The sequence below is a fragment of the Canis lupus genome, chromosome 1 (assembly GCF_003254725.2).
Source record: "Canis lupus dingo isolate Sandy chromosome 1, ASM325472v2, whole genome shotgun sequence".
NCBI lineage: Eukaryota > Metazoa > Chordata > Mammalia > Carnivora > Canidae > Canis > Canis lupus.
In genome coordinates this window covers 16,654,507-16,671,333 of record NC_064243.1, presented here as the reverse complement: position 1 = coordinate 16,671,333, position 16,827 = coordinate 16,654,507, and the positions used below count along the sequence as shown (strand labels likewise).

At 48.6% G+C, this 16,827-nt stretch overlaps 1 protein-coding gene across 1 annotated transcript in view; it reads right to left on the bottom strand.

The window, feature by feature from the left end:
* CCBE1 (collagen and calcium binding EGF domains 1) overlaps positions 1-16,827 on the bottom strand; it is a 227,104-nt gene that overhangs the window by 18,395 nt on the left and 191,882 nt on the right. Inside the window, exons 3-5 of the mRNA XM_025422130.3 lie at positions 14,862-14,914; positions 10,424-10,558; positions 8,063-8,215 (exon numbers count right to left, since the gene is read on the bottom strand). Of these exons, the coding sequence (XP_025277915.1) occupies positions 8,063-8,215; positions 10,424-10,558; positions 14,862-14,914 (341 nt within the window). The remainder of the gene's footprint in view (positions 1-8,062; positions 8,216-10,423; positions 10,559-14,861; positions 14,915-16,827) is intronic.

Sequence of the window (16,827 nt, the reverse complement as noted above, 5' to 3'; positions counted from 1 at the left end):
AGAAATAGGGTCATTGCTGATGTAATGAGTTAAGATGAAGTCCTACTCCTATGGTGGGCCCATAATCAACGTGACTGGTATTCCTACAAAGAGGAGAGACATCAGGACGTTGATGTGCACCCAGGGAAGATGCCACACGAAGATGAAGGCAGAGATCAAGTAACGCAGCAGGAGTCAAGGGATGCCAAGGATTGCTGGCAACCCCGGCAGAAGCCAGGAGAGGGCATGGGGCAGATTCTCCTGCACAGCCCTCAGAAGGAACCAACCCTACCAACACCTGATCTCAGACTCGTAGCCCCCAGAATGGACATGATACACTTCCGTCCTTTAAGCACCTAGCTGGTGGCAGTCTATGGCAGGCCTAGCAAACTGACGGGTGCGCTGGACATCAGGACAGCCCCATGCTCACATGAGCCTTCCCCACGCAGCCTGGCTAACTGCCGCTCCAATGGGGCCCATCTTCTGCTTGATGATCTATGTGGTGACTGGTGTTTCTGCTCTTCGGGAGGTGAGGGGGCCTGGGGGCAACTTGGCAACAGAAATTTCTGGCTGTTCACCTACAGCACAGATGCAGAGCTCACCTGCCACACCCCATCCCTGCACCTCACGGGAGGCTTGAGGCTTGGAGCACACACGTTGGGAACATCTCTCTCAAGCCAGCAGGCACAAGGGTGTGAAGCAGTGCTCCATCTCGAAGTTACTAGAAGCAAGAGGGTTGACCTATAGCTTAGATTTTGAGTGATTAGGAAAGGCACCTAGATCCACGGACAGTGGCAGTCTCTTTTTAAATCTATTTGTACTCGATGTAACAGGGCCACCCCATTAATCCCCACTTCCTAGGCTAATGGTCCTACCAGTGGCTTCCCCATCTACATGTTCTATTGCTACACTTGCAGAGTGATGTTGGCTCAGTGCAGCTGTGTAATATCGGGTTGAATTAGGAGGCTAGGGAAGGAATTGCTTGGAGGTGGTAAAGTGGAGTGGTTAAGAGCATGGTCTCCTGAGGGCTATTATCCTGGCTACACAGCCCAGAACTTTCACTGACTAGCTCAGGAATCTTGGGCAAGTTATCCGACTTTGATAAGCCCCGATCTCCTCAACCTTAATACTGGAAGAATAATTCCTACTGCACAGGGCTATTGTGTTGATGAAATGAGATAATGCCTGTGAAAGAGTTGGCATGCCACCTGCTAGTCCTATACATGGGACACGGTGCCTGGCACAGTCTTCAACCCACCAAGCCCCTTGCAGTCCTTTTGGCTGATAACCCCAGGATCCTTAAAGGAGAGTATTAACAGGAACAGAATGAGGTAAAACTGACATGTGGCAACTTTCTGAAAATCATCTCACATGCAAGTTGACTGATGTGGGTTTAGGATTGAAGTTTCCTGAATCTGAGTCCAACACCTTTTCCACAAATCAGGCAATTTCCTCTTGGCTCTTTATCCCTGCTTAATGTGCCAATTCATAGTCCTACTTGCCTACAGAGCTTGGACTCACGTGACTCACGTGAGGAGGACTAGAGTTATTTAGATCACTCTCGAACATAACAGAGTGACACAAGGGCATTTCTGTGCAAGAGCCCACTTGGTGGTGATGAAGCCTTAGCAACTCTGGGTGTGCTGACGGCAGAGAAGGGTGGACCCCTGTGTAAACGGAGGACCCTGGCTCCAGGTTTATTACATTTGATAGTGCTGAAGGACAGCTGGAGGACATTTGTCCATTCCAGACCATCGGCTGGTTGATTTCTACAATCCCATCCTGTAACCCACCTCTCTCGTCCATCCCATCTTCTCATCCACTTCTCTGGCTTACCTACTTGTCTGTTCATCCACCTACTACTCATCTATCCCTCCCCTTCTCCCTCTTATCCACCCACGGAGCATCTGCTATTTGCCAGGCCATGTGAGGCATCGAGAATGCAAAATAGATGAGGACACCTATTTAACATTTTGTGATTGATCTTTGTAAGGAACCAGCCTTGTTGGCAGAGCCAGGCCATTGTGAACAAGTGTTAGAAGCCCGTCTTTCCCTTTCTGCTTTTGTACACTTGAATTTTCCAAGTGTATGTGTGATGGAGGCAACTTGATATTTTCACAATAAGAATAAACCTATCGGGTTCTAGACTCTACTTCGCTGAGATCATGGACTGTTAGAACTGATGTGTTTTTGGTTCAATCTCCTCTACAGACAGGTGACTTGCTCCAGGTCTTCCGGAGTGCTGAGTACATAGGCTGGGCGCTTGCAGGTTCTGTATCTGGCATCGTGGAGGTGCAATAAGCCTGCTTTTGGGAATTCTGTTTGGGACACCTGAGCACTCTCTGGCAGGCAGGCTCTGGGGATGTGGCTCTCAAGTGTCTTTGCCAGACCAGCAGCAGCACAATCACCACATGGGCATCTGTTCTCGAAAACCTGAAATCCTGGGAGCGGGGCCTAGTGCACAAGTTCCAGCAAAACCCTCCAAGGGACCCTGAAGTACATGTATGCTCAGCCATCACTGCTCTGGAGAATAAGCTCCGTGGAAGGACTTTTGTCTGAAAATGCCTGGTGGGTTCTCTGCCCCTTTGTGTAGTTACCAGAACACAGACATCAAGGTTAACTCCATCCAGTCCATAGACATGGAGCAAAGTAGCAAGGCGCAGAGGCTCTGGTGGAGTCAGGTGATCAGAATTTAAATCCCGATGCTGCCACTTAGTACCCTTTAGGTTGGAAGCCACAGCTTCTGGGCATGTTTCTCAAGCAATAAAATGACAAAGGCATTTATCACCTGGGTAACTGCCATAGCAGCAATGAAATAAGACCTGAAAGTTCCTAGAACAGAGCCCAGTACATGGCAAGTGCTCCGTAAATGTAATTATTGTGGGTATTAAGTTCCCTACAAAATAACAGATGTGGGGTAGGGCTCTTTACATCATCCTTTGGAAAGAGCTCTCAGATGGTTGGAAGATAAGCTGCGTGTATAGGCCTGGAACATGCAATCTGTTCTGAATTGGGGCTCGTCTATCCCGCAATTTGTCTATAGTAATGTCAAGTGTGGAGCTAAGAGAATCCTGTGTACGCTATGTGAATTCATTTAGAAATCTGGGGAGACATCTGATTTTGCATGGTTTCAGTGCTCTCAATTCATGCTGTAGTCACCGGGCATCTCGAACTGTGTCCGTGCCCCTGTGAGGGATTGCTCAACGTTCTGCTCCAACCAGTTCAGGTTTCAAAGGTGCATTATTATTGATTAGCCACATGGGGGCATAGAGCTCTAATTTTTACTCCCGTCGAGCAGGCTATCCGTCAAAAGCCTTAGAAATAAAGTTCCTTAGATACTGTGTTAGTAATAGTTCAATAAACTCAAGGATGTTCTCAACATATTTCATACGGGCAACGTCACAAATGAACAAAGCAGGTTTGTTTTTAAAAGCTGGGTGCGGAGGTCTGTGCCCTGGCAGCAGTTCTCAATGCTGGTGGCACATTATAACCTCTTGGTGGTGGTGGCTGGCAGGGGTGGGTGTTAAAAAAAAATCCCACTATGTTGCACCCCAACTCATCTGGGGTGTGTAGCCAGGGAACAGTATCAGCACTTAAGGCTCCCCAGGTTGAGAACCACTGATCTATGGATTAGTGGCACTTGAAAGTTACATGAAACACCTGGCCATCCCTGACACTGTACTAAGGGACGCTGGGGGTCATGGTCACTCTATCAGAAAGTAAACAAAAGTTGAAAAATAGAGCAGTAAGTTAATTACTACGGAGCCAACATGTCCTTAATTTGTCTCCCCATCTGTGCTACACAGACTCCCTGGAGTGCCTAAACTGGCTCCAGCTACATATTTTCAAAGAAAGAAAGTGACTGAGCATGCCATTCCTGCCTAGTAGCCAGACAGCTTGTGTCACCATGCCTGTGTGTACATGGCAACCTTTCAACTGTCGGGGGCACTTTCGAGGCCAGGCCCCTCTGCTCTCCACACGCTTTTCTAATGGCGAGCTGAGGTTGTGTTTGATCTTAAATTCCTCTGACTATAATGTCACAGACGTTGGACAATAAAAGTTTTTTTGTTTTTTGTTTTTTTAAAAAAAAAAGAGGGGGAAAGGTTTTAGATCACATGTGTTTGTATTCAATAATCATTATCTCTTCATCAAAAAATAAATAACCATGATGAAATATTAGGTATTAATGAGTCCTAAACAGATGAAGCTGCTCAGCTGGCTGTGATGTTCTAGGTGCTTGGCTCGTCCGGCCCCTCACTTTTCCTGTTGCTGAGCTGAGTACCTGGATGTTAATTATTCATCTTTTAGATATTGTAAGGAAAGTTCTCGGCTTAGGTCTTGAAGCCTTGGCACTCACTGGGACAGAAGACAAAGAAATGAGGACCACACTAGGGCTCATAGGGCTGGCCGGGCTTATGTGACTCATGCTATATCCCATCACATTGTGGAAGAGATGTGCGAGGACAGGGGGGCCTTCAGAGCTCATCCAGCCCAACGTTCTTGCTCTTCCTACAGAGCAGGAAGCTGGGGCCTGGAACCTGCTCTCAATTCAGTGCTCCAACCAGTGACAACCAGAGGTTAATACTGAAGCTGCTCTGGCTGCCAGCTCTCCTGACCTCCAAGCCAAGGAACTTTCCACGGCATTGCAGTTGTCAAAGAAACACGTCCAGGGCACTTGCTTTTTGTTGCCAGCACCATCAAAGCCAGCCCCCCACCTTCTCAGTGGCCCATTGCTTGAGTTATGATTCTAACATTCAGGGCATATGACTTTCCTGTCCTTGCTCATAATTTTAATTATGGGTCTGGATTCCTCCTCTCCTAGCCTCCTGATGTCCTTGGTTACTGGAGTTGGAATGTTTTTCTTAGTAAAATACTAAAAACAAATGCTAGACCTATGTGCATGTGTGGTGACTTCAATAGGCACTGGTAACTGAAAAATACTGAGAAATTCTGTTTCTAATGCTGGTGTTGGCGGCAGGGAGTGTGATTCAACAGACAGTGCTGTTTTAGCTTTTTTTTTTTTTTAAACTATTTGTAGCTGTTATACTGGATGGAGGATGGAGAGAGGAGAAAAGGGATTTTGCAGTCTAGGCTCATCTGTAAATGAGTTTTGTGTGACAATACAGCTCAAGGGTATAACCACTAATCAAACAGAAAGACACCTCCCATTGAAGTCACTCTAAAACAGGGACAAATGGTCTCTGAGTATGGCAGGATGGAGGAGTCCTGCCCTCTTTTTGTGCATCAGATCCTCTGCAATCTGCAGAAATGGCTTCCCTCTGGACTTTCGGCTGCTTCACCTGGTGATAAAGATGTCTTTGCCTGAAAGCCAAGCCCCTGACCTACCGAGTCCAACCCCAGGGCTTCAGGCCTTTGATGTTAATAAGTTAGAATTTTCCAAATTATATTTTTCAAGACACTATTGTCTGTGAGATGTTTATAGGCCTTTCTTAATAATCTGGGGGAAATTCAGGCTTGATCAAAATTAACATTTTTGACGAAGACAATCTCTTTGAGCGTCTCATAGCACTTGGCCCACGAAGCCTTAAGTGGGCGCAGAACGTGTTCTTCCCCAAACGTTTGAATGCAGATGCTTCTAACGAAAGAAGGGCTTATTAGCAGCTCACGAGACCCCAAAGCTAAGTCGAATGCAATGTGGGGACATGCTGTAATAAATGATGGAGATAAAAACAGGTCATCTTTAAGTGAAAGGAATATGAGAGAAGGTGCGAAAAAAAGTTGCATATCGACATACCTTATAAGTTACAACTGCTTCAGTTTTTCCCGGAATTCTCAGCCCTGAAAGTCTAACTGATCCTCACTTAAAATTCTTGATCTCTCAAATTTGGTGTCTCAGACTACAACTTTGTGTGTTATACCCAAAATGTTTAAATAGTCCCAATTCATTTCTCAGGTAAGGAAGCAGAGGACTATGGTTGGAGGACCGACTAGCACAATAGACGGCTACGTTTAAAGACTCTGGGAGGACTTCTTGCATCCGGCTCTGTTGCTGGGCCTCCATCTGGGTCTACACTGCCAAAGCACAGGGCAGGAGGTGAGGCCCACCAGGCCCACCTTGTCCTGGGGCTCTGGCAAGAGCCCTCCCTAGGGTACCACACAGGGAGGCCATCTGGGACCATAGAACAGGTGCACTTCAGTGTAAAACTCTTACACTGTCTCTGGAAGGTCCATCCAGCTTCTCTGGTTCTGCTAGTTAGAGGCCAGGTCTCCGGGCAGACCACCCCACCCCACCAGGTGGGAACCACTCATGGGTGAGGCCGGGTCCTGTTATTTGGAGATCCCTCCTCTCTAACCCCACCGTGACAGTTACGTAGGAAGTGTTTGTTGTGGTTTCTGATGGTTAAGGTCTACGTTGGGTTGCTCAGCGCTGCCCCTCACGCCCCAGTAAATAGGGTTCGTCTGAAAAGAAATGTAAGGCAAAGAGACCAGGGAGGTGCCAGGCCAAGTTGCCCGCACAGCCCCTGTGCTTCCTGGCTCAGAGCATAGCTGGAAATCCAATTCCAAAATCAAAACTTAGAAAACTGCTTAGGTGTTGCTAATTTTCAAGTTGGCCCACGAATTAATGTCAGCGGCTATAAGGCCGCCCCTCATTTGTCAAAGGATTATCTCCCTCTCAACAAAGGAGACGATCAAATGGGTAAGTTGCACGCCCTGCCCCTCCTCCACCATGGGACAAAAATGAACTGGTTTTAATTTTGAATTAAAAAACCAAAAAGGGCCTGCAAATATTTTTCCTCAATCAACCCTTCTGCCAAAAAGACTGTTCACCCCTGCTTTAGGCACCTCTGGGCACGCAGGCCCTGCATGCTTTAGACTTGAAGAAGTGTCACCAAGCCCTCTGATTCATTCACATTATTCCAGATTGCCCCATCCTGGGCTGGCTCCAGACGCATTTTGCATCTACTTCTAATATGGTGGCTTCCTCATGACTCAACCCGCTTGTTCTCAGAATTTTGCTTTGTAGATTTTCCATGCGAGGCAGCTGTCGCGCAGCTGTTCACTGTCCTCAGCTGATGGCAAATTTCAGGCTACACCCAAGAACCATCTCCCGGGGGCTCAGACCCTTTGGCCTTCCCATCCCCCTTCCTTCGTGGTCCATGTGATCTGCCCGGGGCGCCCTGCCCCTCCTGGGTCAGACACGGCCCAAGGCCCAGCCAGCCTCTCCCGACGACAGCATCCCGCCACCTCCCCTGCCGAGGGAAGTGGGGAAGAGCTGTGCCCCGAGCAAGCACGGGAAGATGGGAGCAGCCTCCCAGCCTGTGAGTGTCGGATACAGGAGCACGAGGGCTCCTTCCTCCAGACTTAAAGGCGTAACCCAACATCGGAGCTGATCACATCCCTGAGTGACAGACACATCAGCTCAATCGGGGTGACGCCGTGCAGATCAGCTGCTCAAACTCTGCGAAGGCCAGCTTTTAACACTGTTGCACTTCACTGTGGACCGTATTTGCAAAACACAGTAAAAACCAATTAGGAAAATAAGGCAAAACACAAGCATTGATCGTTAGATTTAGACAAAATGTCTATGAAATGGGTATAGAAATGGCTAAAGACCCAACTTGTGTTTTCATCCAATCATGAACCGAGGAACGCATGGTTCTAGGCAGGCATGAGGCGTGGGCTGTACAGTAAGCGGCACTGATATACATGGTTACGTGATGCAGAAATGTTTCCTATCTATCGCTTGCCTGTTCTCTGAGAACACAGGGGTTCTGGGCTCTTCTCTGGTCACCTGAGTTTGGTCTCAGCACGCAGCTAAGCTCTACTGCCTTCTGCATGAGCACACCACCTCCACTGGGTGGAGAGCTTCCCGATACACGCCAGCTCGCAGTCCTCACTGCTAACAGGCTTTGCTCCACTGGGGCTCGACCTGATGTGCCCTACCCCCCCTCCTACCCAGATCCCACCTGCCAATATTCATGCAAGTGCCCCTTCCTGCCCGCCGCTCCCTTTCTTTTGCCGATTTTCAAGCTGGCCCACGGATTAATGTCAGTGGCTAAACGCCCTGGTGGGCTCCCAGGGGCTTCCTATCTATGGGGGTAACACTGTCTGCCCTACTCACCGGTGTCGTTGGGGTATTTGTCTCCCCTGGTGCACGTTCTCCCATCGTCCTCCTGGATGTAACCCTCCCGGCATTCACAGCGGTAGCTGCCCACGGTGTTGATGCACATGTGTGCACACAGCGTCTCGTTGCTGGTGGCACACTCGTCGATATCTGGGTTTGGACCAAAGGCAGAGAATACTCTGTTTCAGAGACCTCTCTTCCAACACGACAGGTGGCATTAGGTGTGGCCATCCCGTGGATGCTTGCCCAGGGCACTTTGCCAGCCTCGATCAGAGGAGGCTGGACTAGAGCAGGACATTAGACACAGGAGCCAGCATGACAGGGAGGCCTCGGGCAGTGTCCCCATGGTGGCAAGCTGATCAGTGACGGGGTTTCTGGTTGTGGCTTTGCCACCACCAAGTCGTGTGGCTTGGGGCAGGTGTTACTAGCCTTCGAAATTCCCATCTACAAAACATGATGATAACACTGGCCCTAAATACTAGGCTGGGCTCCTCGGAAGAGGCAATGAGACGATTGAGGGCAACACTCTTTGAAGAGCAAGCATCAGAGCCAGGCTTTTCTGCAAGGACCCCTGGGGCCTGAGGGTCTCCCCCACCTCCACCCCTTTATGGCTCTTGGTTCTGAGCAGCAGGATGGTGATCCAAGGTCAGTTAGGACTGGCTCCTTCCCAGTTAAGAGATGTAATGAAACCTGGGAAAAGCCACTTCTGGGGGAAAAAAACCATAGTCCCAATGGGTCTAATGGAGAGTTTTCCCAGGAAATTTTGGTGTCATCAGTGATCCAGATGGACTGCTGGGCAGCTGTGGCAATGAGCCATGACACCATCCATCACGGGACCCGTCAGAGTCCACAGACACCGTGCACATCACAGACTTGCCCGCTTACCGAGTGGGGTGGAAGCAAAACTGTTTCCCACCAGGGGAGGGAGCGAGGCCCCAGTCTGTTTCCTGCTCCCTGGTTGAAGACATCAGGTGGCAGTGGGGGAGGAGGGGGCGCATGACACTCAGTCCTGACCGTGCCCACGTGGCAGATGCACAGAACTCAGCCCTGCACGTCTTGCAGTGCCGCTCTCTGCGCCCGGGATCCCCCGACCCCCCCATGGCAGCCCCCATGTGCGGCCAGCTGCACGTGCCCCGGCAGCAGGTACTATGTCATCTGCGGACTACGTGGCACAGCTGGATTCACCTCTGCAATTCCTCAGGCTGAACACTTTTCTTCGCGTGCCTCTGCCCTAAACCTAAGTGTGAAGCTGCCTCTCTGTCCGGAGGAGGGAGGAGGAGGGTGAAAGGAGAGAAATAGATGGAATTCTTGGCAGAATGCCAGTCTTGTGGATCCCCAGGTGGGAGGCAGGGAGTACCGAAGCTCGAAGCTCCGCAAACTGAAAGGAGAAGCCCTGTGCCTGGAACCTCAGGGGATCAGAACGTGCGTCGCGCTCTCTGTAGGAGGCACACTGGGCCCCGCGGCAGGCACTTCGTGGTCTCGATCCTCTTCTCTGGGGGGTGGGGTGCTACCACAGGAGCCACTGGGGGAGAGGCTAGGAGGCTAAGGCCTAGAGCTTCTCTTCCACAGTGCTCTCTGGAGCCCCAGCTGGGGCAGAGAAGGGGGGCGCACATCACCACTCGCTTATTCTCCACTTGGGACCACCTGGCTCCTCGGTTCATCCTCCAGCTGGTCCTCAAACTTGACCCTGCACGGGAGTCACTAGAGACAATTGTATAAAAGCAGATTTCTGGATCCGCCCTCAGGCTCTGGAGGCCAGGCCAGGCATCTTTTTTTAAACGCAAGAACTGCAGACGTTTCCGAGGCAGGTTAGCCACAGACTGACCACGCTTGGAAACGTGTGGCTCCAGGGGACAGTTACCATCACCCTCGCAGGGGGCTGGGGGCAAGGGACGGTGCTAGGCTCGCCCAGCTGTGGTCCAGGTGGCCGGCTGCAGCTCCTTCTGACCCACTTCCAATCTGCCTGCCACACGGCCCCTCCCTCGTTCCCAGCCTCCCCGCCTGGTCTTCGGGAACATGTGGGTTCCTGGCTCTCTGTGTTTTTACGTTCCTGCCCACTTATATTCTGTTTGACATTGTTCTCGTTTTCACTTGCTAATGTTCCCTTTCTCCTGCCCTCATATCTCACTGCCTATTAGGATCCGACTGGGACCAGCTCCCTGAAGAATGCCTTGGCCATGGCTTGTTGGATCAGTCATAGCGAAAGGCAGTGACAGCCAGCACGACGCTGAGTATCTGGACCTAAGGGGAGAACCGAAGGTCAAAGCAGCTCCGGGGAGCTGGTCCACAGTGATGGGGACTATCCAACAAAGGACAGAATCCCAGGAGCTGGGAAATCGGCCCACGATGCCAACACACCCAGGCAGTAGGGCTTCTCGCGCCTCCGGTGTCGCTCCCGGTCGTAGCGGTACCCGGGGTAGCAGGTACACAGCACTCGGCCGAAGTTATCTGTGCACTGCTGTTCACAGGGAGCCTCGGCACACACGTCGTAATCTGAAAAAGACAAGCGTGAGCTCACGTCGGCCACAGTCCCTCAGCAGCCCGGGCGGTGACCCTGGGCCTGGGCCAGACCTGATTGGGCTGCCTCCTGCTGGGGAACTGCACGTTTGGATGGGCGCTAACTCTTGAAAGTCCCACGATGGGGAACTTGGTGCTCGGCCTGGCCGTGGTTGAAGGCAGACGTCACCTGTGATGCTTCCCCAGGTCACCTCCTCATCTCCTGGGGTCCGCCACTCATCTAGAAAACCAAGATGCTCTAGATGGCCAGGCCATGCAGCAGTAACTGGGGGCCTGTCTGGTCTTTTTCACCAGCTGTGGTCCAGACAGGGAATTTCTTCCAGATGAGCACTGAAGAACAGCTGGCTCTGGTGGGGGGCGTGGGCACCATAACGTGGGAGCGAGGGCTGAAGTCACGCAGGCTAGGAGGAGGGTGAGGGAGGCTTTGGAACGCCTGTGAGTGATGCAGGGTTGGTGCCTTTGTGCCCTGCAGGGGTGTGTGTGTGCGTGCCGGGGCTCGGTCCTGTTCCCAGGAGGAGCTGGGAACAGCTGGAGAGCTCTAGAAGCCCTATTACTTGAAAAGAATTAGAGCCTGTCCTCCTCCCAGTCCTTACAAACTGATCTTTAATGGGCCTCTGAAGGGATGTGGCTCTGAGTCAGGAGCTCAGGCTGCACCTTTACCTCCACACTAGATCCAGCATCTGCATCACTGGGCTATCTTCCCCGGGCGCTGACAGATGAATGATCCTCAGATGCGGAGTCAGCCTGGCTCTGTTCCGCCGCACAGGACGGTGGAGTGCACGGGCCCATCAGCCTCTAGTGCAGGCGGGGTCAGCGTGGCGAGGGTCACGCCATTCTCACGATGACCCAGAGAGCTGCCCGTGCTCCATCCCTTGCCCTATAACTGTGATGCCAGGCCTGCTTTTCCTGTGGGTGTTCTTGGTCAAACCTGGTTTCCTTAATTCAGTATCCCCTCTAGGCAGCCAATGTTTCCTGCTCTATACGTTTCTTTCTGTTGCTCCCATGCTCTGCCTTTTTTGCAGAATGCCTACTCTGTCCCAGGCCCCCGGCCAGGAGGCATGCAGCATTATGATGAAGAGTATGGGTTCTGCACCCAGCCCTCCCAAGACTGCGACTATCTCTGTGACTTTGAGTCCTTTAAGCCTCATCCTCTCACCTATAAACTAGGGGTGACAGTAATCCTGACCTTATGGTGCTTTTATGAAGGTTAGCTTGGATGATGCACTAAGCGCAGTGCCAGACACACAGTAAAAGCTTAACCTGCTCTTCTGCTTCCTTTATGAGTAGCTCTTATGAGTGTTTGGGTATCTGGCAAGGGCTGTGTCCCCTGGAGTAACTGGCACTACTCTCTTCCGACAGTTTATGCTCAATTAATAACTGTTGAACTAGAACAAATCAGATTATTCTATCACCTAGCCAATCAAAATAATACAGCAGGGCTTGGCAAAATATATCTGGTTGGCAACCACTACTCAGCTCTGCTGTGGCAGAGCAAAAGCAGCCTAGGTAATACACAAGTGCATGAGTGTGGTCGTGTTTCAATAAAGCTTTATTTACAAAGATAGGCAGTGGGTCAGATTTGGCCATAGGTTGTTGACTTCTACCTTAGGGCAACAATTGAGGCAACAACATTCTTCTAAATTGCAGCTTCTGGGATCCCTGGGTGGCGCAGTGGTTTAGCGCCTGCCTTTGGCCCAGGGCGCGATCCTGGAGACCCGGGATCGAATCCCACGTCAGGCTCCCGGTGCATGGAGCCTGCTTCTCCCTCTGCCTGTGTCTCTGCCTCTCTCTCTCTCTCTCTGTGACTATCATAAATAAATAAAAATTAAAAAAAAATTATAAATTGCAGCTTCTACTCAGCATATTTGTTTAAAAATTCTAGTCTCTTCACTACCTGTGATGACTAGTTTTATGTGTCAATGTGACCAGATCACCATACAGAGATACTGGGTTGAGCATATTCTAAATGTTTCCATGGAGATCTCTCTCTCTCTCTCTTTTTTTTTTTTTTTAGATAGGATCAACATTTAATTCAGTAGAGTCTGAATAAAGCAGATTGCCCTCGAAAATGTTGGTGGGCCCTTTCAATCAGTTGAAGGCCTTAATAGAAAAAAGACTTCCCCAAGGAAGAGGGAATTTTGGGGGTAGACGGCCTTCTGACTCAAATTGTGACTTTCTTCTGGGTCTCCAGCCTTACCTAGGGACTTCTGATTTGCCAGCCTCCACAATCTTGTCAAGTAATTCCTTTAAATAAACCTCCCTCTGTTTCTCTGAGCAATCCTAACTAATACACTATCTTTTCTGAAATTTTAGTTTTATACTTTGCATTCCTGGTAATGGAAATCTTTATGATTAAAGAGATATTGAGTAAGAACCTCTCCCCCTTTATTCCCACAGATTAAAACACTTAAGTGTTCTAGTGACACCAACACAGCAGAGAGTTACGGCAAGGCTACATTGATCACAGGTGTCACAGACTCACTTGAGGGTGAAGGGAGACTACTTTCAGGCTCTGATGTTTGAAACACGACCTCATATTTAAAGAAACTCTAAGTATGTGGTACCCATGTAATGTGTTTTTATTTAGGTTGGGCAAGGTCTTTAGCTGGGATCTTACACTGACTGGCCCAAACTTAGTTTTCTTAGTATCTGCCAAATTGAAATATAAAGGACACAGCTGCGGGTGGAGAAAAGCTGGCTTATAAAAAAAATGCAATTATTTTTACCTTTGTGGGGTCTTTTTTTTCCCTCACCAAGTTCTAACCAACAGAATTGACTGGTGGTGAGAAATTCAGTCTCGGAGAGGCCCAAGGCCACATAAACCATCATATGTAAAGTGATTTCCTAACCAACCTTCCTAAAGCAGCTCTCTCAGGGGTCCCAGCAGTGGTTTGGTGAACTCTTCCACCATTTCACTGAAGACAGCAATACACAGGGAGGATTCATTTATTTCCAGCTGAGACAAAGAAACTGCCCTCTAGGAGATAAAGCAACATGAGCTGGCTTGGCTGGGAGCCTGGTCGTCCACAGAGACCTGGCTTCTTGGGTGACAGAAACCTATTTCTCATTACCCAGCCTTCTCTCCCCAGCCCCAGGCAAACTAATCTCACACTCTCCAAATAGTTCACATTTTCTGGATCGGCACTGGGAACCCTTTGCAGCTCTTTTCCTCCTGCTTGTCCAGGTTCTGGGCAGCCTTCCTTGATCAGTTAGGTCCTCCTCTTTCCTGAGACTGCCTCTGACTGCTCTGGTCCTCTGTGCTATGTGCCTGTTCCAGACACTGCTTCCCTGAATGCCTCCACCACACATGTTGTGGTTATCATCAAAAACAAGAGCAGGAACCACCATTCATCTAGTGCCTAGTAAGAGCCAGTTTCTGTTCCAAGTACTTCACATGTGGTAATATTCTTAAAACCACCATGAGTCAAGTACTAATACCTTCCCACAAAAACTGAGATAGGTGCGTGTTACAGACTTAATCCTGGTGTCCTCTTGAAATTTGTATGTTGAAATCCTAACCTCCAAGGTGACGGTATTAGGAGATGGGGCCTTTGGGAGGTACATAGGTCATGAGGGTAGAGCCTTCATGAATGGACCTGGTGCATTTATAAAAGAAACCCCAGAGAGCTCCCTTGCCCTTCTGCCCCATAAGGACATAGCAAGAAGATGGCTATCTATGAACCAGGAAGCTCTCACCAGACATAGGGTTTTCCAGGGTCTTGGTCTTAGACTTAAGCCTCCAGAATTACATAAGAAATATATGTTTGTTGTTTACCAGATTATGGAACTTTTGTTACAGCAGCCAGAATGGACTAAGGCAATATGGAAAATGTAATTAAAATTCAGGTCAGATTCCATGCTGTTTATACCACGGGGTATAGACAGGTATGTGCCTTGAGGGCTGGATACATGTCTTACACTGCTCTGCCTCTTTAGTGCTGGGCTGAGCACAGTGCTTGAAGGGGCTTTGAGTCTAGCATCTGAAAAGCACAGAGAGGTCGGGGAGGATGCTTGTGTTCTCTGTATGAAATGCTGGTTAGGGAAATACAGCCCCTTCAGCTTAAAACCTGAAATACGAGAATTAATCTATAAGTTGTGTAATGATTTAGCTAGAACATGCTACAGGTAACCAAACAGGTGCTAGAAAAATTTAATGTCAGAGAAACCTGAAATTACACGCAGGATAACCCACATACATTCTATGTACATCTGAACTTTATAGACCCCTAAGGGTTAGTCACAAACAAGGTGAAAAGACATAATCTTTTATATTACATACCTTCTGGGATGCATTGTCCAAGAACAAATTTATACCCTTTGCAGCATTTTTTCCTAAGAGACAAACAAAAATGTATTTTAAAATCTTTTTTTAAATTTTTATTTATTTATGATAGTCACAGAGATAGAAAGAGAGAGAGGCAGAGACATAGGCAGAGGGAGAAGCAGGCTCCATGCACCGGGAGCCCGACGTGGGATTCGATCCCGGGTCTCCAGGATCGCGCCCTGGGCCAAAGGCAGGCGCCAAACCACTGTGCCACCCAGGGATCCCCAAAAATGTATTTTAAATGGGATGTTAGATTAAAAATAGAATTCTTTTCAGTTATCGAATGACTTGTGCCCAGGAAAAAGTGAGGCATAAGCGAAAGAAGGCATAGTGTATTTTTAAGGGAAGTGGAGATAAAAAGGGGAAAGATAATCAATATCACATGGCCACATCTTCCAACGGCAGGATGTCCTTTTCACCACGTAATATAGGAGTTTAATCACTTGAATCCTATGAAGTGGATTAACGCAGAGACTTCAAGATACTTGTATCAGATGAGGGGAGGCCTAGAGGATATAACAGAACTTTGAGGCTGGCCAGGCTCCTCTTCCTCCAAGCCAGGGATTCACATGACTTGCTAATTATAACAATTAGTTAATAATAACTAGATAATTATAATGATGTTTAATTGTAATAACAATTAGGTAACTAATTATTATTAAGACTGAGGCTGGGAGCCCAATGATTCTAACCCCCTATTTGAATGCTTGCTTTATACCTGTACCACAGAAGTTACTGAAAGGTATCTAAATTATCTGAATTAAAAAAACAGCAAATAGGCAATTCATTCATTCATTTATTTTGAGAGAGCACTCAGGAGTGGGGCAGAGGGAGAGGGAGAGAATCTCAAGCAGACTCCATGTTTAGCGCAGAGCCCAACTTGGGGCTCAATCTCCTAACTCTGACATCATGACCTCAGGCCGAAATCAAGAGTCAGAGGCTTAACTGCCTACATCATCCCGGTGCCCCCCCCGGAAAACAGGCAATTCTAACAAAAATTTCCAAGACTTCAATCTCTCCCTGAGGTAAAGAAATGGTGCCATCAGTTCAAAATGTTAATCTCTCCTGGAAGGACTATGCCTCTGGTATGGAGTTGTAAGCTCCTCACAGACCAACTCCCTGCACACAGCAACTATACACTTTGGAGAAAACAGAAGGAAACCACCACAGGCAGGTTCCGGTGAGTTGAGAGAGAAATTCAATATTTAAGAGGAGAGTTGAAATTTTGAACAAGGGGCAGACCCAGGCTAAGTTTCTTGCTTTTTGGGCTTTAGCCTGAGTGCCTATCACAGCTGCTAAGTGGTGTAGAAAGCTAAAACACAGGGAACCCACAGTGTGTTTTGGCTTGATCAAGTGGAAGACAAAGCTGGGGCAACCGGAGGCATGAAAAATTGAGGGAAAACCCAGGAAAGGAGAGTGCTGGAGAAGAGTAGCCTCAAATTCTGTGTATAAATCCTGCCCAAGCTCTGGTAAGCCCTGACCCATGCCTGTGAGGAGCAGGTTCAAAACACCCCTGGTAAATACAACTCATGCTGGATGAAGGCTTGAGCTGCCACCTACTGCAAGGCAGTTTTCACATTACATCCAACTGCGTTACTTGCCTGCTAAAAGAAAAATACCAACATTTCTTGAATGAATAGAACAGGATCCAGGGTCTTCATAACTTATACAAATGAGATAAAAAGGGGAAAGATAATCAATACAATATCTCATGGCCACATCTTCCAACAGCAGGATGTCCTTTTCAACACGTAATATAGGAGTTTAATCACTTGAATCCTATGAAGTGGATTAACGCAGAGACTTTAAGATACTTGTATCAGATGAGGAGATACAAATGAGACCCATTTTCAAGGGAAAGACAGTCAATGATGCCAACTCTGATTCTAGATGTTGGTATTATCAGACATGATGTTAAAGC